The sequence below is a fragment of the Misgurnus anguillicaudatus genome, chromosome 22 (genome assembly GCF_027580225.2).
Source record: "Misgurnus anguillicaudatus chromosome 22, ASM2758022v2, whole genome shotgun sequence".
Classification (NCBI taxonomy): Eukaryota; Metazoa; Chordata; class Actinopteri; order Cypriniformes; family Cobitidae; genus Misgurnus; species Misgurnus anguillicaudatus.
Genome location: NC_073358.2, coordinates 26451706 through 26474428, shown reverse-complemented (window position 1 = coordinate 26474428; position 22723 = coordinate 26451706). Strand labels below are relative to the sequence as shown.

Genomic DNA, 22723 nt, shown 5'->3' with positions numbered 1-22723 from the left:
TTTGTTGATAAGAACATTACTGGGAGACATTGCACATATTTTGTATTGATTTTGAATTACCTTTCTCCCTGTATGTTTTTTTATTGGCTGGAAAATAAACTGTCAATGTAGCGGTGCAGCTGGGCCCAATGCATTTGGTGAACAACCAATAACATTTCTTTTGAATTATGATGTATATTTTGTTCTTCCATGCTTTGGTTTTTACAAAATTTTTTTACAAATGAGGTTTCTAGGTAACACTTTAGTTGAAGGTGGGTTCATAAGACTGACAAGACACCTTCATAATCATGGCATGGCACGTGTCATGAACATGAAGGAGATTTTAGGCATGTTTATGACAACTGTCATTAAGTATCATTTTTTCAATATTGTCATTTTTAAAGGATAATTCCGGTATTTAACACTTTGAGTCTCATTTCTGGTTTGTTTTGGATGAACTACAGGGATGGACACTGAAATTTTGACAAGGGGTCGTGTCTTGACTTTTTGAATCGTTTAGATGCGTCTCTTGACTGCTTCAAAATGGAGGTCAAGGGCCATGCACAAACATGTCATTAAAACAACACTTAACGTTCATTTTCATAACTGTGCTACTCACCGAGTGGTTTGTGGTGTTTGTTGATGATTAAAAACAAGTAGTGTAGCGAAATACAGTTTCTGTCGTGTTTTATTTGTCATTTTGTAAATGTTTTCAATTGTTTCTAATGGAAGCTCAGCGTTTTTCAAATAAGCCAGCAGCTAGCGTTTTTTTCCGCACTGAAAACTTGTTTTTCTGCGCTCAGCGCAAAGCATCGAGAGTTAAAAGAGATTCAACTTTGGGTGAAAAGCTCCACTCGGCAATGTCAGTTCTCACACAGCCGTCGAATCACAGTGGAGGAGGGGCGGGACATTACCACAACAACCAACCGGCTCACAGCTCAAGTATCACAGCTATCAAAGGCGTTTTCAGCTGCGTTTAAAAGTTTTGGTGTGCACAACCCTTTTCTAAGAGTGTAAGAAAATAAGTCTAGTTTTTAGACAAACACTAAACAATTGAAGTGAATTTGTGCTTAAAACAAGCAAAAATATCTGCCAATGGTGTGAGAACTCGGAGGGAATAGATCAGGAACAGGGGTTCTAATTTACAAGAATTGTATTATATTTTTTAGGGATGCACGATATATCGGCCGACATATCGTTATCGGCCGATAACTGCTTATTTTTAATATTATCGATTATCGGTCCGATAGCAAAATTAGGCCGATAAATGAAAGCAGATAAATTATGGATTATTTTGGTTTGTTGAATCACTTCACTTGCTCATTGCTGGCCATGTAGAGTTTTGATTGGTGCTTTCTGTGACATAGCACGAAGATGACACATGTTGCGGGCTTAAGAAGAGGCTAGTCTAGCGCAAAGACAAGATGTCCGCGGTCTGCGAGTTTTTCATTGCGAAAATAATATGAATATTTATCGGCCTATAGATATCGGTTATCGCCCCCCAAATTTAAAGAGTTATCTGTATCGGCCAAAATTTCCATATCGGTGCATCCCTAATATTTTTATATTACAAATGTCATTTTGGGGACTTTAATGCATTTCTCTGAATGTTTTCTCAGGGTGAACGCTTGAGAATCCCACCCAACAAGTGTTGTCCTGAATGCTTCGCACAGTTGTCTGGTATCTGCCACCATGAAGGAGTGGCTTATGGGGTAAGTGCTTCTCCATCTGCAGTGAAAACACTTAAAGGCCTCATCCTGTCTGTTGGCAGATTTTGACACTTGTAGTCGAGTAGCCAACATGCTGATTGCTTGGGTTTCTGCACAATGGCGTTTTTGTTCATGTCTCACTCTTCCTTGATGGAGCCAGCTTCATTCGTATCCCAATCATTCCTGCTTAAGAGCCACTAAGAGTTTTCTGTTTAAGATTCCTGCAGTGTAACTGCCAAGTCAAGTGGCATTGGCATGATACATTTGCACAGATTCAAAGATAATGCAGGATAGGTTTCAAGAAATCAGCTGCTGATCCATTACTGAATCACTTCCCGTGCTGATGTGATCTGGAGAGGTCGCTATCATGGATTATATGAACACCGGGCTTCAACCATGTCTTGATCTACTGTTCTTTCTCTTAGCATGACAGTCAGTGGAGCGCTTCCAAATGGTCGGTGTGCACATGCTCTCACGGGAAGGCGGCCTGTGGACCACGTGCCTGTGCTCCCCTCAGCTGTGGGAAAGACCAGAGTCCCTTCATCCCAGATGGTGAATGCTGCCCTATATGTGCACAGAAAGGAGGTGCGCTAAGACATCATCTATGTGCTTAATGGAATACTGTGTTATTTAATATTGCTGCAGTGGCTGTCTGGGACATTGCTTTCTGATTTTTCTGATGACAGAATCTGTCTATGTGAAGCACCAACTGTACATTTTAAATGTGCTCGTCTGTTAAAAATGGCATTTTCAAAGTGTTAAAGCGGACATTTCACAAGACTTTTTTAAGATGTCAAATAAGTCTTTGGTGTCCCCAGAGTGCATATGTGAAGTTTTAACTCAAAATACCATATAGATAAATTATTATAACATGTTAAAAATGCCACTTTGTAGGTGTGAGCAAAAATGTTCTTTTAAATGCAAATTAGCTGATCTCTGCACTAAATGGCAATGCTGTGGTTGGATAGTCCAGATTAAGGGCCAGTATTATCCCCTTCTGACATCACAAGGGGGTGCCAAATTTCTCTTACCTATTTTTTCACGTGTTTGCAGAGAATGTCTTTCCAAAACTCATAGATACTGTATGTACACCTAGATGTTGCCATGGCTACGGCAGTTCATTGGAACAAATGTGTCAAATAGAGCCGCCATCTTGAAACATGGGAGCCCCTCCTCTTTAATGCATCAGTGTCAGTATATGCAAAGGTGTACAGGAAATAAAGTCACCATAAATAGTCATAAATGCGATTTTCTATTTCTATGTCCAGAGAAAATTTTAAGTTTTTGATATTAAGAAAATCAACTTTTTCTCAATATAATGCATAGTGCTAGTAGGCCTAACATCCAAACGCAGCACAAAAGTCTGGCATCTTCCATTAATCCGAAGTACAGGCGGAGATAGCAGCATTATCTAGCTACTTCCTATGACAAGACCTCTGTTCCAAGATGGCGGCGGGTTTGACACATGCTTAGAACCCCAAGGCGACATCTAGGGTATATATCTATGACCTTTTTCACATTTTCTAGGTTGATGAAAGTACTTGTGACCCAATAGCACTTAAAAATATGGAAAAAGTCTGATTTATACCGATTAGGGGTGTAACGGTACGTGTATTCGAACCGGACCGTTTCGGTTCAGGGCTTTCGGCACGGTGCGCACATGCACCGAAAGGCCGAATGCATTTTGTGTGCGCCTGTGCGGAACATAATACGTGCGTTTCCGCACGAACATATTAAGTGGCGGAAGTCTCCGCGTTCAGCGCAAGTCTTCTGTCAAACATATAACATAATTCGGCCCGCAGAAAGATTTTTATTTACTTAGTTGTATATCCGTTTGATTATTGATGTAAACGTTTATGTGTCGTATCTAAAAGCGCATGTTAAACGCGTGTCAACGCACTGCTTTGTTCTTTCAAAAGTGCGTGAGAGGATGCACGTCTTTCGTTGCTACGCATTCATGAGACGCGCTTTCTGTGACAGCAAGAATAAGGAATGCGTGATCAGATTTTTCATCTGCATATCACGTCAATCATATCATTGTCACAATGCGATCAGCTGGTCGGGACAGAGAAGAGCTGTAACCCGGGCTTACTCAGCTGTTACTCAGCTGCGGAGGGGTTCGTTACCATAGATATAAAGGCTAGATGGCTCGTCCGCGCTGCTGGCCAATTGAGTGCAACGTCCGCATTTTGGCGGCCATCTTACGACAGGGCGCTCGCTCACTCGTAGCATTGAGTTTTAATGATGCAGGTACTTTTAAATGACCATAACTTGCTTAATTTTTTACCGATTTTCAAACGGTTTGGTTTGTTATAAACGTCAAAGATGTACCTATGACACTGCATACCTATACTAAAAATAAAAAATAAATTCATGAAACATGTTAAAGCATCCAGAATTATAGCCACGTTAATAACGTTTGTAAAAACCCAAACCGTTTGAAAATCGGTAGAAAATTGAGCAAGTTATGGTCATTTAAAAGTACCTGCACCATTAAACTCAATGCTACGAGTGAGCGAGCGCCCTGTCGTAAGATGGCCGCCAGGTGATGCCGTTAGGGACTCTGCCTTGAGCCATCTAGCCTTTATACATATCTATGTTCGTTACAGCTTACATTGACGACACAAGCAAAGATTAGGAGAAACGTGCAAAAGATCAAAGATGGCTATGTATGCAGCTCACTAATCTCAAAATGAGTGTATACTAAGTATATCATCATGTTGCTTGCTATGCAGTTACACATAGAGCAGTAATATTATTTTTATACAGAGATGGTACATAGCCAAATCAATTCTGTGAGTTAAACAATCCAAAATAAATCAAAACAGAACATTTTTAGTGGCAAAAATGTAGGCTAATAGTTCATAAATGTATTCAGGAATTGAATTTGTTAGTTCAAGGTTTTAGTAGAAAAAGTTTAAGAGAAGGTTAAGATAAGAGTTACCTTCTGTTATAAAATAATGTAAAAAATAACTTTGCAGTAGTATTTTATTTATTATTTTTTCATTTTATATATATTTTATCTGTTATATTTTAATAAAGTGTTTAAAAAAGTGTAAACAAATTGTAAAAAAAAGTTTAAAGTAATAAACAACCTGCAGTTTAATGTTTGCATTTCTCCCTTACTGTACCGAAAATGAACCGAACCGTGGCTTCAAAACCGGGGTTCGCACCGAACCGTGATTTTTGCGTACCGTTACACCCCTAATACCGATGTATGTCCCCTTTAAGAGTACACTAATTTATATATGACTTCAAAGCTAGTAGCTAGAGATGGACTAAAACTACAAAACTGTCCATTTGATTTCATGCTGTTTTTAACTCAGATCCAGCTTTTTTTGTATGTTGTGCATATTGGTTTTAAAGAGCTTTTTATATACATCCCAAGAGCTTTTCTCTACTTTGTTCTCTGTCTAGACCAATAGTTTCATATAAAGATTCTAGTAAAATATCACAGTGAATGGCAATTAATGGTCTTCTCTCTCTCTGTCTATCTCTCTCACACACACTTGTATAGTCTCTTGCTCATGGGAAGGCAGTGAGTACAGAGACGGTGTTGAATGGACCCCCAGCCCCTGTACAAAGTGTCGATGCAGAAACGGTCAAACTGAATGCCTGGTTGCAGAGTGTCAGCCTGTTACATGCAAAGCGGTCAGTAGCATCCCTTAACTGTCGGTTGTGCTTTGTTCACACGCTCTTTCAGGATGAATGTGACAGTGACTCAACTTGTAGAGCATTGTGCTAGCGGCACCAAGGTCATAGGTCCAATTCCCGAGTATTGAACATGCTCATAAAATGTATAAATTGCTTTTGAATGCAAGTTGCTTTGAATTTAAGTGTCTGCGGAATGCAACACATGTCTAGTGAATGAATGAATAAAAATGTTTTAAATTCTAACTGTAAATGCAAACCACAGTGCAGCACTTTTTGCTGACATGCCTAGATGTGTATAAAGAACAGCTGGTTAGTCTCCACATCATCTCTAACTTTAAAACTGAACTAGATATATAAAAAGAAAAGTGTACTTACTGTTTTAAAAAAGTATATCGTCTATGTTGTTGTTTCTGTGTGGTTTTGTTTGCAGAATGAGAACCTGGTTGTCCAGCCAGGGCACTGCTGTCCTGGATGTGAGCCAAACTTCTGCGTGGAGGCTGGGAATGAATATAAGGTAAGAAAGTGAATTATGCACATCTATATATAAAGAATGAGGTGCAGGGCTGTATAATGGAAGACCTGTTCATAAAAAGAAAGGGCAGTGGATAGAGAGATTGAGAGTAAGTGTAGTAAATGGGGAATACAGTGCGTTCATCATTCAGCTGTAGCAGATGGATTGAGGATCAAGGTGTCTTTGGAGAGTTTGGTGTGTGTGTGTGTGTGTGTGTGTGTGTGATCTGCTTGTCAGGCCGCGTTCAACCCGCTCTACTCTTTTCTCTTCATCCCATATTCTTTTTTTCATCTCCTGTTCTTTCTTCGTTGTTCACATACAGACACATAATTTTATCACATTGGCTATCATTCTGTTCTCTCTCTCGCTCTGTCTGTCTGTCTCTCTCTCTCTTTCTTTCTCTCTCTCTCTCTCTTTTTTTCACCCTCTATCTCTATATATATAATATATCATTTCAATATGAAAGAAAATATCAGTTCAACCATTACAACTGTAGAAACCAACAAATGAAGTTACAAAAACTTAAAGGACAAGTTCGGTATTTTACACCTAAAGCCCTGTTTTCAGATTGTTTATGATGAAATAGAACGGTTATGACTGAAATTTCGACATATGATGCTGGCCCGAGAATATTCGAGTGTTTGTTGTTTCACCTCCCACCTCTACAATGGCTGTATAGGTGCACTGGAACAATCCTTCCTAAAACTTTAGTTTACAAAGACGTGAAACTCACCGAGTGGTCAGGGGTGTTCACTGATATGCTCACACAAAAATCTCTGTAAAAGACGCTTTCCAACAGGTTTTATTGTAGTTTTTGCCAACTCCATTGACTTGTATTAGATGTGCTGTGAGGTACGGTATTACTCCGCGCCGGGAACTTTGTTTCTATTCTTGCAATTGGCAAAGGTGGATTATCGCCACCAACTGGGCTGGAGTGTCTATTATTCAAGCTCTCAACGGAAGAATATACGGGTGTGAGGCGTTTGGAAAAATAGGTCCACAAGTTTACAACGAATGGTAAAACACCTGTTGGAAAGCATCTTTTGCAGCGGTTTTTGTGTGAGCGTGTCGGTGACCGCCCCTGACCGCTCGGTGAGTTTCACGTCTTTGTAGACGGGGGTTTGGTGCATTTTGGGAGGGATTGTTTTTGTGCACCTATACAGCCATTCTGGAGGTGGGAGGTCATACAAAAAACACCCAAAAATTCTCGGGCCAGCATCATATGTCCAAATTTCAGTCAAAACCGTTATATTTCATCATAAACAATCTGAAAACAGGGCTTTAAATACCAAACTGGTCCTTTAAGTTACAGTGAATAAGTCACACATTTAACGTGCCAGTAATAAAGATTAGTGATGGAGTGGCACATTGACTGGCTTTCTCATGCACAGTTGTGTAAACATCTTAACATTAAATATACAAATTACTGATAGACGTAATTATGATTTTCAGTGGTTAACTTTTAAATGATTACATTTGATCCCACTTGCGTGCAGCTTGTGCCACCTCTTTTGCTTTAAAAAAATAGTCAGGATTTACTGGAGACATGCAGTGAAATATTTGCACTGGAAAGGCCCCATAAAGTCACAAGCGTCTGTAAAGTCTTAGCTCAGCATGTGCCATTTAGTGCTGCTTGTCTCTTTAAGTGCTCTCAGCAATAACATCTCACTCAGCAGAATCCTGCTGTTTTTTTGAAGACATTCACCAGATTCATTATCTTCTCTTGTTTACTTTACTGTAATACTGGCTGAATTTGTCATGTATTTCACATAATGAATTATGTAAAGTATGTTTTCTAGCACTGAAAAACTGGTTGGGAATTGCCTTTGTGGTTTTTATGATTAGTTAGTGGTCACATAACACACAGTTGTTTTTCTAATCTTATGTTAATCTTGAGTTAATCTTGAGGATACAATTAGTATTGCATCCTTTATATGTCCATTTATTTACTTCTAGATTCATAAAAGACAGGCCAGCTACTGCAATTTTCCCAGAAAAACAGGTGTGCCACAGGGGGAGCCAGTCACTAGCGGGCTACACACACAAAACAATATCCCATTATATCTGGATAACTTATGATTCTCTACATGTTCATGTTGTTTACATTATATGCATTACGAATGCCAATAAACACTGTCATTTGATGCAGTTTTACATACCGTCTGCGACTCATGACCCAGTTGGGACCGCCCCATTTCAACAAAATCCAGCTTAAAAATGACTTTCTTACTTAGTATTTTGTCTTGTTTTCAGTACAAATATCTAAAAAATCTTAAATCAAGATAAATTTTTTTGAGCAAAATGACCTAAGAAAATAAGTCTAGTTTTAGACAAAATTTTTTTATAATAACATTTAAGTGATTTGAGCTTAAAACAAGCAAAATAAATACGCCAATGTAGTAGTCAAATTTTCTAAAACAACAACAAAAAAATTTTATGGGAAGCTGAACAAGCTTAAAGGAACAGTATGTAAGAAATTTATATCAATTAATCATAAAATGACCCTGATATGTCACTAGACATTAAGAAATATTTTTTATTTCAAATACTTATATCACTGACAACAGTGTTATGGCCAGGATATTGTCATTTAAAAAGTGGAGTTGCAGCCCTCAACTGATGTTTATGTTGTCATTTTGTGTATTGGCCACCAGTTGTGTGATTGCAGTACCAGTTTTAGCCACAAGTTTTGTTATTGCAATACCAGTTTTGGCCACAATCCTATATACTGTTCCTTTAAATTTCCCTCACAAACAAAAACACACTTCTCTGGCGACGTTGATTTTGTTTCAGCTCGTGGTTGTTGTGTGGAAACTGGTATCTACTTCCTTCGTTGGTGTGTGGATGTTGGTGTGTACTTCCTGAATTACATTTTTTTCTTAAAAAAATAAAGGAAGATTGTTACATATGAATCATATGAATGTTTGAAAAAACTTTCCGAAACGTGTACGAACCCTGGCAAAGTGCATTCGGCACAGAAATACTCTGCTTGTTTGACACTTTGCATGTTCAGAATAAGGAATCCAACTCTTAAACAGTGCGAATAATTCAGAATGCATTTAAAGCTCACATAACACACACCGCTTTTGCCAATTTTATGTTAATCTTAATTACCTATAGAGTAGCATTTCATCCTTCATATGTCCAAGAGTCTTTCGTGTTGTCAGATTATTAAAAGACAGAACAGCCATTTCATTTTTTTCCGGAGAAAGACGAACACTTGAAGGCGTACGGTGGGCGGGGCTAAAAAGTTATAAGTACGCCCAGCCTTTGGATACTAATCTAATAGCTTTAACAACAATGAAAATCAAACTTAAATAAAAACTTTTTTTTTTTAATAACTATGGCTTACAGTCAGATACAGCTTTACATATATGATCCAAAATCGGATACTGAGTCAGTGATTGATCTACAGGAACAACAGCAGCAACGATTTTAGCAGGACATCTCTTATCTGGTAATTAATCCTTGTTTGTTTATCCCTTATTTAAAAAAAGCGATGTAAATCTTAATGTGTTTTTCTGCATTTGCCCGTGAAAAGGTGTAAATATTGTAAGTGCAGTACAATGCCAACTGAGGCGGAAAATGTTTGCTGTTTATCGTGTTTTTTACATTACATGCACATATGAGCCGATTGCAAACAAACACGTGAGATTTTGCTTTACTTACGCCTGTGGTTGCGACTCCTAAACAGCGTCTTTTAAAGTTGGGACCGCTCCATCAGTTGTAAACAAGTGGCAAATCCGGTGTCAAACTGAGCCTTGTTTGTAAAACAATTCTTTCCGAAATGCAGCCAGGAAACAAACATAAACCTATTCGCAATTATGTTGCTGTCCGGGAAAAATGAACTGCATCGGCTGTGTCTTAAACGGACACTTCACCCATTTGCATTAAGCTGTGTATAGTTAGAAACCCAGTCATGTTTTTGAATAGTCATGCATCGTTTCCCCTGAGACAGGAGAAATATGGATTTCAGTGTTGCACTTCCTTCTTTCAATGATGTAAAAATCATCATTTTGCATCATTGAAAGAAGGAAGTCCTATATCTTTGTAGAGGGGGTGAGACTACAAACACCCCTTTTCGCGGTCAAATAGGCACCAAATTAGAAATTTATGTTACATTTCGACTCCAAGTATGATCCACTTTTAATAAAGATTAATGTTTCCACGGGTGAAATGCTACTTTAAGACAGGAAACGCTAAATAAGGTTTTCTTCTCCTTACATTCAAAAACACACTTCTTTTGTCAAACCATCTTGATAAAACAAAGTTGTCGCGTGCTGTGCAGTGATACCGGTGACTTCTACTCGACGGAGGAAATCTAATGCGCATTCTCACTCAGATTCACGTGCAGGCGTGCTTTTCCGGGGGTAAAGGCCCATACTGGGAATATGGGGTCAATCAGTTGTAACGGATACCCCCATTTGAAAAAAAAAATTCATAAACTTGTAGGAAAATAAAGCTCAGAAAGACTCTTTCAAAAGCTTAACTGCTTTTTGACACTTTGCTTATGTTTGACATGAGGGTTACAACTCTTAAACTGTGTTCATAAATCAGAATGCATGAAATAGCATCAACCCCCACTTTAAACCTTCTCTTTAATGTTTAGTTTTGATAAGCATCCGGTATCCGCTAGTAAAATGCTTCTATATCACAATCTTTTGTAATTTAATGCTGTTTTGTGATTATAATAAATTAAAAATTTCTGTGTGTTTTAGCATGGTGAACAGTGGAAGAGGGGCAGCTGTACCACATGCGTGTGTGATGGAGGTCGATCTCGCTGTTACACAGAGAAGTGCCCTCCTCTCAGCTGTGACAAGGTCAGTGAAAGTCCATTACACCCAACACACTTCATATCAGTTACTTCATACAGTTATCTTTAGGTCACAATAAGAGAAAAGGCTGGTGTCTTTAACAATATACTGCCATTGATTCTTATATATTACTTACTGTATGCCTAAGAGAGCTACAGTACTTCATCATCAAAGATCGTTTGCGTGTGTATTACGCACATCTCTGTAGCTCAGGCGTATGTGCAGTCCTCATTGAGTCTTTTGCTTTAATACAATATTCATGATCTTATATAACTGTAGAACAGAGATTTCGTTTTATGACTCACCTTATCGTAATGTGAGCTGTAAAGACCTCATGAAATCAAATATTTGCTTAAAACTTTCTATTAATTTTTTGATCTATAAGATTTACAGCTGTGTTCATTAATAGCAGATATACACTTTTTAATGCTAATTTACATATTTATCTCTCATGGAAACCAGACCAAAATGTTCTTGACATAATAAATTCATACACCCTTCCCAAATGCATTAAAACAAATTTGACATTTTATAATGCATGCAAACATATGTTGTCCTATAGGGTCGGATGAAGGTCAAGCGAGTCGGCCAATGCTGTGAAGAGTGCGTCACATCTAAAGACAGCTGCCGCTATGAGGGCATCATCCGTTACCATGGCGACATGTGGAACAGCACCGGTTGCGAGTTCTGCATGTGTGAACGGGGTCAGGTTCTGTGCCAGCGGGTTGAGTGTGCCAGAACCGAGTGCCCACGGGTATGTGCCCACATTTTTATTGGAAACATACTTTGATGCAAACCCGTCAGAAGGGCCACATGCGTACAGAAGGCATTATTCATTCAAATAACAAGCTCAGCTGCATGGGTAGCTGCCCTATATACTACCATTAAAAAAATATTGAAACGTTGCATGCAAGTCTGGAATGCCTTTCTCAGTGAAGGTGCACTGTTATCTCTGTAGTCATTTTTCATGGTTATGAAATATAATTGTATTCAATCAGTATACTAACTGCTTCTACATTAATCATACGGTACACTGAAAGCTTAAGCACATCGGTGATTTATTACATTTTAATTGATCTTTTGGACGAAATCCAGGACATTCATTTCAAAGGTTCTTATAAGAGGAATGTTAAACTATATTTGGACTTTCATTAGGGGTGTACAATCACGGTAGGGTTAACAATTGATGTGTATATGCAGCTTGAGGGTTTATTATTACAATAGCAATCATTGTAAATAAAGATACCCCTTAAAGCATGTAAGTTTGTCTGATGGATCTAGCATTTAGATGCTCTCATAATTCATTTAATGATAAATGATTGCAAATCAAAGCACAAACACTATCAGGTTTAAAGTATGAAATGCATAAAGCGATGTGCATTAATGTAAATGTGAGTTTTTTAAGTATCTGATTGAACAGCAAAGACGTCAACCTTCTACTGTATTTCATTTTGAAGACATTCGTCAGACTTTTTCTACTTCAATGTTTCATTGGCGTCTGCTCATTTGCCTGTAAGCGTGCCATGAGGTTATGTAACAGTTTGATTACCCTAAGAAACATCCAAAGATTCTCACATGAATGTGAATAGTTATTGATAGCCGTCGCCTATAAAGAGCCTTAGAGATAGAATTGGAAAACGCTGAGGTAATTAGAGTTTTGTGGCTCTGTGTCAGGCAGCTAATCATTGCCTGAGGGATCTTCACGCTGAAATTAAATGAGCTTAAACTTTACACCTTGTGTTAGGGAGAAAAGCTCGTCCAGCTGCCAGGGAAGTGCTGCCCGGAGTGTAAAACAGCGACTAGTTCCTGTACATATCTACTGCCAGACCAAAAGGTATGAATGTTATTTTCTGATATTTTCTATTAATATAGAGGTCTGGTTAAAGGTGCAGTGTGTAAATTTTAGCAGCATCTAGTGGTGAGGTTGCGAATTGCAACCAACGGCTCAGTCCACTGCTCACCCCTCAATTTCGAAACGCATAGAGAAGCTACAGTAGCCGCCACCGGAAAAAACATGTCATCGACGGAGACAACTTAGTAAAAAAGTTTGTCCATTAAGGGCTTCCGTAGAAACATGGTGGCACAAAATGGCGACTTCCATGTAAGGGGACCCTCTGTGTATGTAGATAAAAACGTCTCATTCTAAGGTAATAAAAACATAACGGTTCATTATAAAAAGGTCTTTATTAGGGCTGTGTCGAAAAAATCTATTCACCGATTCTGAATCGATTTTCATGTTAATCTCTAAAGATCGATCCGTAACTCAAAGAATCGATTTAATAATTAATAACTTAAACTTGCCGCGTCATTGAATTCACGCATGCGCGCGAGGTGGAAGGACATTAAAACAACGAACATAGCGGTCAGTAACGTTAAGCAAGCGGTTGTTTTGAAAACTCTAGAAACGCTCAAAGCTGCGATCTACATGTAAAATAATCCACTCATAACAAATGAACGAGTTATTTGTGTAATTTTATAATAAGTGCCATGCAGTGAATCCACCGCAGGTCTCCAGTGAATCTCTCTCTCTCTCTCCCCCTCTGTGCTCATGCAGCCTGACTCTCACGGGCAGAGGTTTCTTGAGGCGTGCGCAACGGGTCGGCAAATAAAGAGTTCTTCTTACACATAATGCTAATAATTGTAAAGGTTTCTGAACTTTTAACAAGCTAAGACAAAACTCGCGTTTATATCAGTGACACGTGCGCTGCTGGAGCGATGTAGTTTGACGCCTAATTTGCTTATAGTACAAACATCTTTGATCAGAAAGACGAGAAAGAGACGCAAATGTTAATGTGTAATAGGAGGTAAAGAGCGTCAAGACCTTAAAACAGACTTCATCACATCATAGCAACCGTCATAATATCTATATAGAGCTCTGTCTCTCATATACAGGTATTATCTTGTCTGTAGGTTTGTGCATAAATTTATACCTGTTCATTTTACATACTGCCTATTTTTAATGTAATGTATGCATAAATACAAAATACAATGCATACTATAGCTTCAATAGTCTATAAAATTAATAACTCAATTAAAAACAAGATTCTGTCTATCAAGACTTAATCTGTTGTTATCCTCTGGGCATTTTCACTTTAACATTATTAACTTTGAATTGTCCATATTTTAAAACTGTGGTGAGCAGTTAAAAGCTATAGTGAGTGGCAAATAACTGCACATTTATATAATCCAAAAAACTGAAAAACATATATACCATGAAATATACTGTTACCGTGAAATAAAATGACTCATGGAATAGATTTTTGGTCATTCCGTGCAACCTTATCTGGCACCATTTCGGGCTTTTTTCAAAAACACTTATCTAAATCTCGAAGATCGGATCAGATCGAATCAAATCGAATCGAATCGAATCGAACAATGATAATCGATTCAAGATCTTGAGAATCGGAATCGAATCGATTCTTGAAATTTGAATCGAAACCCAGCCCTAGTTTTTATACACCCCTGATAATATAGTTTTGTTTATTACTTTGCATTTCTTTTTAAGAGATCCTTTTAAAAAATTACACACTGCACCTTTAAAGGTGTAAACGGTGTTCAAAACATTTTAAGCTTGTCCACTTTCGACCACATTAAGAGGTAGTTGAAAACCCTTTCGATCGGATTGCTTTTGTAGTGTTAACGCACATGTGATTGAATGTGTTTGAACAGCCACACACAACCGCCTTCTCTGCCCCATTTATCTGATCTGAGATACTGAGCACAATGTTTTACGTCTTTTCAGACTTCTGTCATGAACACACTGTGAACAGCGCTATTTTTAGCCTTTCATTGATAAAACTAAAGTGGCTGATCTTCGCAATTTCATTTTGCAAGCGTGTGAAAGTTGCGCGATCCTATTTCATCAATTGCGCTGAAAATTCAGAAAAAATAGTTTACTTACAACAAAACCAGTGGACTCTATCATTACTCCTGCTCGCGTTTAAATGATAGTGGAGAGACTCGCCCACCGTCTCGACAGACCACCCCCTCATAGTATTCTGGACAGAAGTGGTCAAAAGTGGACAAAAGAGACAGATTTAAATACCAGGTGTAAACGTGATGTGTCTCTCCTGTCCACTTGTGATTCGATCGATAGATTTTAATAGCAAAGAATTACACAAGCAAGTAAATACCTCAATCAGTCTAACTGGCTTTATGTTTGTAGGGTACGAAAGGCAATGTCAAGAGTTTTAAGCGCCTGACTGTAAGTTAACCGCTTATGCTTTGGTTTATAGAAATAATCAAATTCTTGTGGAATGCTTTATTTGTTCTACAGTAAATGTTTTACTCTGTTTCTTTTTTTTTGGCGTAGAATCTAGAGAGTGTCAGAGAAGGGCCGTGTCGTGAATGCCAGTGTCAGGAGGGTCATGTGACCTGTTACCAGCTCTCTTGTCCCACATGTCCATTGGGCACTCTTTCTATACCCCATAATGACCAGTGCTGTCCAGACTGCAATCCAGGTAAAAACTGCATTTGTAATTGTGGTTGTTTGGCTAGCAGCACTGATGTGTAAAACAAAAATTGTCATGCTTACTAGTGAATATACTTAAATTAGTTAAATTAATCTAAAATGAAAGGTGTTTCTGTAGCTCATTGTAGGGCTGTCACAGTGATTAAATAATCATCTCATCGTGATTGTCTGACCTTTCAAATCACCACAATGATTGCACATCTCTCTAAAAACACAAGGGGGAGCTGCAGCGCCGGTATTAACAAGACCGTATCAGATGGCGCTCCTTAACTGACAGTGTGACGCGATACATTGCAAAGCCATTCAATACAGTGGAATAAACAGCATTTTTAAAAAATGCTGCAAAACTTAGATAAGTAGAACTGGCAGGTAAAACATACCAAAACAGCAATTCCAAATTTAGGAGAGTGAGTGATGCTATTCTTAACTAATTGATTTTTTGCAGCCACTACAGACAGTACTAATATGACCTTAATAGGATTGACTACTATTTAAGGCCTGTTCTGGTATAGTCAGTTTATTTTGATTGCATTTTTATTTTCAGTTATTTTTCAGACACTTTATTGTGTTTATTTCTTATGAAGAATTTTCAGTTTTTGAAAAAAAAATTCATTAAATAATTACTTTTAAATATGTGTTATGTGTATTAATATTTACTGCCAGGTAAAATTTTTATTTAAATAATCACAACAATGTGTGAAAATTATTTTATAAACAAACAAACAAAAAAATTATGAGAATTAAATGTCAAAACAAATAAAACCCCAGACAATTCATATCCATAATCGTCACAATTTATTAGTCAATTAACCGTCAGCCAAATTTCATAATCGTGCCAGCCCTACTGGTACAGCCTGTGTCCCTGTTAACCATGTTTATAGCATAATAAACATGTCATTATACACTATACTCCGTAAACCACAATACCAACACACACACACACACACACAAATGTATTTGTGTAAATAAAATGCACTGTAAGAGCTTTGGATAAAAGTGGTTATTTGTAAAAGAGTGAGATGTATACTTAAATCAATATGAATAATAAATAATTGAATGCATCTGCCCCTAATGCAACAGAATTTCTTGTACAGTAAATAAACTTTTTTATCATTTTAAAAATCCGATGCTCCAAGGAACAGTTCCTTAGCCATAAAGACAAAACACTTTTGATCTCAGTGGGAGAGAGATAAAAGTTATAGCATTAGATTATATTCTGGTTAGATAACATGGTTATTCAGCTCTATGGCGCTCATGAGACTGTGCTGTGCTCTATATCCTAAATTTCCCTGCTGAATTTCGAAGATGCTGGAGTAGGAGAACACGCATCTCTCTTTTTCTTTCTCTCTCTTTCGATCTCTCACCAATAAGTCCACAGAGAAATTAAAGTATACATTGATTATTTCAGCACGTGGGTTGATAGCATCTCTATGTTTATGCATATAATGTTATGCTAAGATTATACCCTTTAAATACAGCAGTCAAATCTTACCCTTCAGGCAGTTAACTGGCTGTCTTGTTGTGGTGGAAATCAACATGAACACGGTGATATGATATTAATTTCTGGCTCATAATACATATACAATGCAAAAAAAAAATTTCTTTGTATAGTATATTAATATTTAAAAGTTAAAGTGACATGATTGTCAAGTATGGTAACCCATACTCATAATTTAACCCATTCCAGTGAGTGAACACACACACCTGTGGCAGCCGGTGACTTCTTTTTTCGAGGGCGCTCGATGCGAAGTTCATCACAACATGTATGTAGCCCGTCATGTGTGTGGTTTGTAATTTCAAAATATGTGTTCGGCGCATCGAGTGAAACTATGTCCATCACGTGTCTTGTCAAAATAGGTGCCTGCTGCAGATGCGTCTAAAGGGTTTATGATAAAAGAGACACTGGTGTTTGCCATATACTCACGTAATCTCATGAGTAATCAAAGTTTACTGTTAAAGGAGCGTCTTGCGTGTATTTTGTGAACGTGAGCCTCTCTTTTATCATAAATGGTTTTGAAGCGTGTGCAGCACACACTTATTTTGACAAAACACGTAATGCACACAGGATCTCTCCAAGCGCAAAATGCATATTTTGAAAAAAGGAACCACACACATGACACTCCGAACACTTATTTTGAATTAGCACCCCTCGGATGAGCCGCCACTGACACCCACACTCATAAACACACACACTGTCAACTGTGAGAATCGAATCTGCGACCTTTGGGTTATAAGCCTGACTCTCTAACCATCAGGCTACAACTGCTACCCAAGTGATGTATTGCAATATTGCATCAGACCTCAAAGCTTAGTGCCATTATATTCTTAGCAGGTTTTAGTTTTTTTCTGAGTAAAAATCAATGTTGCTCAAAAAAAAGTATTTTTCCCCACTAGTAAGACCCAAAGGACATTCCTGCCAAAATGGTTATACTTAATATATGCAGTTGATAGCAGAATCGTTTTTTCAGTAGGAGTTATTGATACTAAAGTGTTTAATTAACATGATTTATAAAGTAATGTCAGAAAATACTAAAAACTTGGAGCTCCTTTTTCTCCATCTATACACTGTATGGGCAAACGTATTGAAATGCCCCCTTTTAATAAAATGTTTTGACTACTTTAGTGATTTCTGTGAGCACAAATCTTAATGCCACATCATATAATGATATAAGAGAATGGTGTGCTTTTAATTTGATAGAAACATTTTAAACAGGGCCCATTTCTATTGCAATATGACAATGCCCCCTTAGTGATAAAAATTGAAATGATTAATTTAGTGTGGAAGAACTTAAAGCCCAGACCTGAACCCAGCTGAACAACTTTTGGATGACTTGCATGCTTTGAGCCAAACACTCATCACCCAAAGCCCATCATTGACTTGTACACAGGGGAACAGAATGATGTTGTATGATATAGCATTAAAGGATTAGTCAATTTTCTTCAAAAAATCCAGATAAGTTACTCACCACCATGTCATCTAAAATGTTGATGTCTTTCTTTGTTCAGTCGAGAAGAAATTATGTTTTTCGAGGAAAATATTCCAGGATTTTTCTAATTTTAATGGACTTTAATAGACACCAACACGTAACAGTTTTAATGCAGTTTAAAATTGCAGTTTCAACAGAGTTTCAAAGGACTCTAAACGATCCCAAATGAGGCATAACAGTCTTATCTAGCGAAACGATTGTCATTTTTGACAAGAAAAATAAAAAATATGCACTTTTAAACCACAATTTCTCGTCTATCTCCGGTACTGTGACGCACCAGCGCGACCTCACATAATTGCGTAATGACATCGAAGGTCAGGTGTTGAAACGTATATTTGCGGACCATCCACACTTGTAAACACTGGGGCGTAATTTCGCATACGTCCTCCGTGACCTCTTGACGTGATGACGTATTGCGTGAGGTCGCGCTGCCGTTTCACATGACCGGAGATAGACAAGAAGTTGCGGTATAAAAGTGCACACCCCTTATTTTTCTTGTCAAAAATGACAATCGCTTCGCCAGACAAGACCCTTATGCCTCGTCTGAGATTGTTTAGAGTCCGTTGAAACTGCAATTTTAAACTGCATTAAAACTGTTACGTGTTGGGATCCATTAAAATCCATTAAAATTAGAAAAATCCCAGAATGTTTTCCTCAAAAAACACAATTTCCTCTCGACCTAACAAATAAAGACATCAACATTTTGTATGACATGGTTGTAAGTAAATTATCTTTTTTTTTTTTTTTTTTTCAAGAAAATGGACTAATCCTTTAATATTTGATATATATTGTTTTGCCCATATTTTGACCCTCTACACACTGTACAAAAATCACAAATGACCATCAAATAATCACCAGTGCTGTTTGTGTAATCACAATGCCTCACTTTGCCCAACTGCTATGTCTCTTGTTTTGGTCTCATGGACAGATCCACCAGCCCGCCACCCACAGCCCCCATCATTGGACTTACCGGCCCATTAGAGGCTGTGTAATTAATTCTTGTGCCAGCTACCGGCGCCAAAGAGATCTATATAGTTGTAGGCTCGGCTTTCATTTGGACCATGTGGAGAGGTCATGTGTGCTTAATCAGTAAACCAAAGACTGGCTAGAAGAATTAATTTGCATGACTGTTCTCTAAGGAGTGAACACAATCACTTTGACTGTGGAGTAGGCTTTGCTGAGACAAGAGACGAAAAACAATTGTAGCTACTTCATACAGAGTTGTATTGTATACAGCTGTGGTCTCCAACATGGTGCCCGCGGGCACCAGGTTGCCCGCATGTGAGTTGCCCACCAAAGCACATTCTATTAACAGCCTCAATTTTAATATATATTTATTACATATTTTTTTATATTAGCTCGGCTGAAATCAAATCAGTTTTGAGTAGACTGTATTAAAAAGTAGTAGGTTGAAGACCCCTGGTATACAGTGTTTCAACATAAAAAGCCCTTTAAGGTTAAACTGATGTGAAATGTTGTGTGATTGACATGAGCAGAAGTTAAACGTTACATTGTGGTTTTCTTTACAGCTGGTGTTATTTAATAAGAAGGCCTCTTGGGATTATACAGAGACTAAAAGTTATTATACTATAGCAAGCAATATAGATAAACTAGATATTGACTACATGTCTAAACGAACAGATCTGATTTCATTTCTTGAATGTTACTGCACATAAGAAAAACTAATCTTATTTTTGTGCCGCATGAAGAAAGCCTTTTCTCTTACTCTCTGTTGGATGTGTGTTTACAGCCGTCCAGTGTCACCAGGACTGTTTAACGTGCTCTGGCACACCGGATCATTGTGACAGTTGTAAGGACCCTTCTGCCCTGCTGATGAATGGACGCTGTCTGCAATACTGTCCTGAAGGCTTTTTCGCTCGGGGCAAAGTTTGTGCAGGTATGAAAATGAACACTTATCCTCTCTCACCCCAAAATATCTGAGGTTTTAGCACCTAGTGAGCTGCCTATGAAGACGTTGTTTAAAGCATTGAATGTGCACTCCCGATGCGAAGGCATTTCGAAATAGTAGGCTTCTTAATTACACTGGTTCATAACACATTATAAGCATTCCACTGAGAAGGCAGACCCATAATGCATTGCAAATACAAAAGTAAACCGCAGATGGTTGAAGAAGCTAGGGAAATGTTGATTATAAATGATTTATTCATTATTTGTGTATTTTCATGCTTGCTGGGGCACAAAGATGCCCTGATGCGTGTCTAACAGAGTCTTTAAAAGTCTGTCCTGTGCTTTTTGTGTTATTTGTGTCTATTTAAAGAGTAACTAAACCCTAAACCAACTTTTTTTAGTTAATGATCTGTAAGAATTATGCTTTATTAGTGCTGTTCATTGATTTTAGTAAGTTTTTGACATTTGGATATAAAGTGTTTCAATACTACAATATCTGGTGTAAAAACGTCTGAGTGCTGCCCTCTTCAGGTTGAACGGTGGCTATTGCAGTTGAATTTTCCTATTGGATGTTGGGTCCAAAAAGTAACTCATGACGTAAGCAGGTTCAAGCTCACCACGCCCTCGTTACGATCTCACCACACACTTGGTACGAGCTTAGTTCGTCCCCTCTATCTCTGTTGGGATCTGCCCACTTTTCTTGCATTTTTCAAATATTGCCAGTGGGTGGAGTCAGGCTCTGAACAGGGGTTTAGTTACGCTTTAAAATGTGTTTCACCTAGGGCTGTCACAATGATTAAATAATCATCTGATTTCCGATCACCGCAATGATTGCACATCTCTCTAAAAAACACAAGGGGGAGCTGCAGAGCCTGTATAAACGAGACAGTATCAGATTACTTTTAAATATGTGTTATGTGTATTAATATTTACTGCAAGGTAAACCTTGCAAAAGATTTAATTTAAATAATCACAACAATGTGTGAAAATTATTTCATAAAAAAATGTATGAGAAATAAATGTCAAAGCAAAAAACCCCAGACAATTAATCGTCATAATCATCAAAGCCGTAAAACAGGCAATTAATCGCAATAATCGACACGATTTATTAGACAATTAACCGTAAGCCAAATTTCATAACCGTGACAGCTCAAGTTTCACCTTTGCACTTGTGTTATATGAATTGCTTTTCACCTCTTTATCTTTTTAGTTCTTACTTTATTCTCTAGTTCTTCCACAAAAAAAAACACAATTTTGACACGTTTTTGACACTTTGACTTTTGGCATATAGTGAATACCTAATCCTAAAGCTTTCCTGGTGTGTCTGTGTATGTGCATGTACATGCACACGAGTCTTGTGAGTTTGTGTCCTAGTCATTTTAACAAGTCAAGACACGGACTGGATCCCATACTGGAATTTCCCCTCTCATCAGAGGGCTATTGGTGCAGGATTAGGGCATCATCAGACAAATCTCTTACCCAACTAAAGAAAATGATTTAATATGTAAAAATGTCTAGAGCATAGCAAAATAACGTTTTTTATTTGACAATAGCAACATTACAGACAATGGCCTGGTTTAACAGACAAGCCTAAGATAAAACCAGGACTAGGCCATACTGTAGTTAAATGAAAGTGTTTAAGCATCTTTCATAAACATGCTTTAGAAAAATACATAACTGGTGTGTATCGTAAGACAAATCAATGGCACTGGCATGTTTTAAAATCTGTCATTGCAAGTTATTATCAGTTGAGACAGCTCAAACATGTGTTTTAGTGTAGGACTAGCCTTAAGCCTTGTCTTTGAAACCGGGAGAATATGTGTAAAAGTGTAATTATATAGCCAAGACACAAAACCAAACACATATACACACTAAATCAGTCATCTGTTAAAGTCATAATGATTTTTTTCGAGATAAATGCAATGTCAAACCTGACCTAAAATCATTTTCAATCTCTGAACATTTACATTATATTTTGTGCTTTTTAGTTTCATGCCATAAACAATTCCACCTCCCCAAACCCTTTCTCATTTTCTGTGCTTTTTCTAGCAGCATGTCAGCCGTCATGTGCCACCTGTGAGAACGACTTTGAATGCACAGCGTGTGGTGGGTCTTTTCTCCTCAGCGGCAGGCAGTGCGTGACCACCTGTGAGAGAGGTCTGTTCAAGGACCACACACGCTGTCTTAGTAAGTCATTTTTATTGTTTTGGCTTTCTTTGATACTCTTTACCTCTACTGTACTTTTACCAAAGTGATGCACAGGAATGTGCGGTGCCATAAATTGCATTGTAATAATCACAGCGGGTAGACGAATAGGAAACAATTCTATTATAATATTTTATGTTTGTGTTTGTTTGGACAGCATTTTTGCATCATTTTCTATTTGCTGTCAATGTCAAATAGAGCATTCACCGGTACCTGCTGTGCATTGTTCCTTGCATAAGAATCAACTTAAAGATGCGATAACCAGGCCTTGACAAGCTTCCTGACTGTAGCAATTCAATTCGGAAAAAATTATACATTTGTGACCTGCTAACTGATCTGTGACTGTGCAGCTGAGAGCACTGACTGTACGCAGCAATTACTGTACCCCAGTCTTCATTCTCATTCAATTTCACACTTAAACCTCACCGTAGATTGCACCATAATGTTCTTTAAGAGACAAGATGGAGAAGCGATATCCTGCTTAG

At 37.9% G+C, this 22723-nt stretch overlaps 1 protein-coding gene across 1 annotated transcript in view; it reads left to right on the top strand.

Annotated features, from left to right (window-relative positions):
* Positions 1 to 22723, top strand: part of fras1 (Fraser extracellular matrix complex subunit 1) — a 271538-nt gene that overhangs the window by 50172 nt on the left and 198643 nt on the right. Inside the window, exons 4-14 of the mRNA XM_073861042.1 lie at positions 1599 to 1691; positions 2114 to 2273; positions 5206 to 5339; positions 5773 to 5856; positions 10572 to 10673; positions 11230 to 11421; positions 12412 to 12501; positions 14833 to 14871; positions 14980 to 15127; positions 19876 to 20022; positions 22083 to 22220. Of these exons, the coding sequence (XP_073717143.1) occupies positions 1599 to 1691; positions 2114 to 2273; positions 5206 to 5339; positions 5773 to 5856; positions 10572 to 10673; positions 11230 to 11421; positions 12412 to 12501; positions 14833 to 14871; positions 14980 to 15127; positions 19876 to 20022; positions 22083 to 22220 (1327 nt within the window). The remainder of the gene's footprint in view (positions 1 to 1598; positions 1692 to 2113; positions 2274 to 5205; positions 5340 to 5772; positions 5857 to 10571; positions 10674 to 11229; positions 11422 to 12411; positions 12502 to 14832; positions 14872 to 14979; positions 15128 to 19875; positions 20023 to 22082; positions 22221 to 22723) is intronic.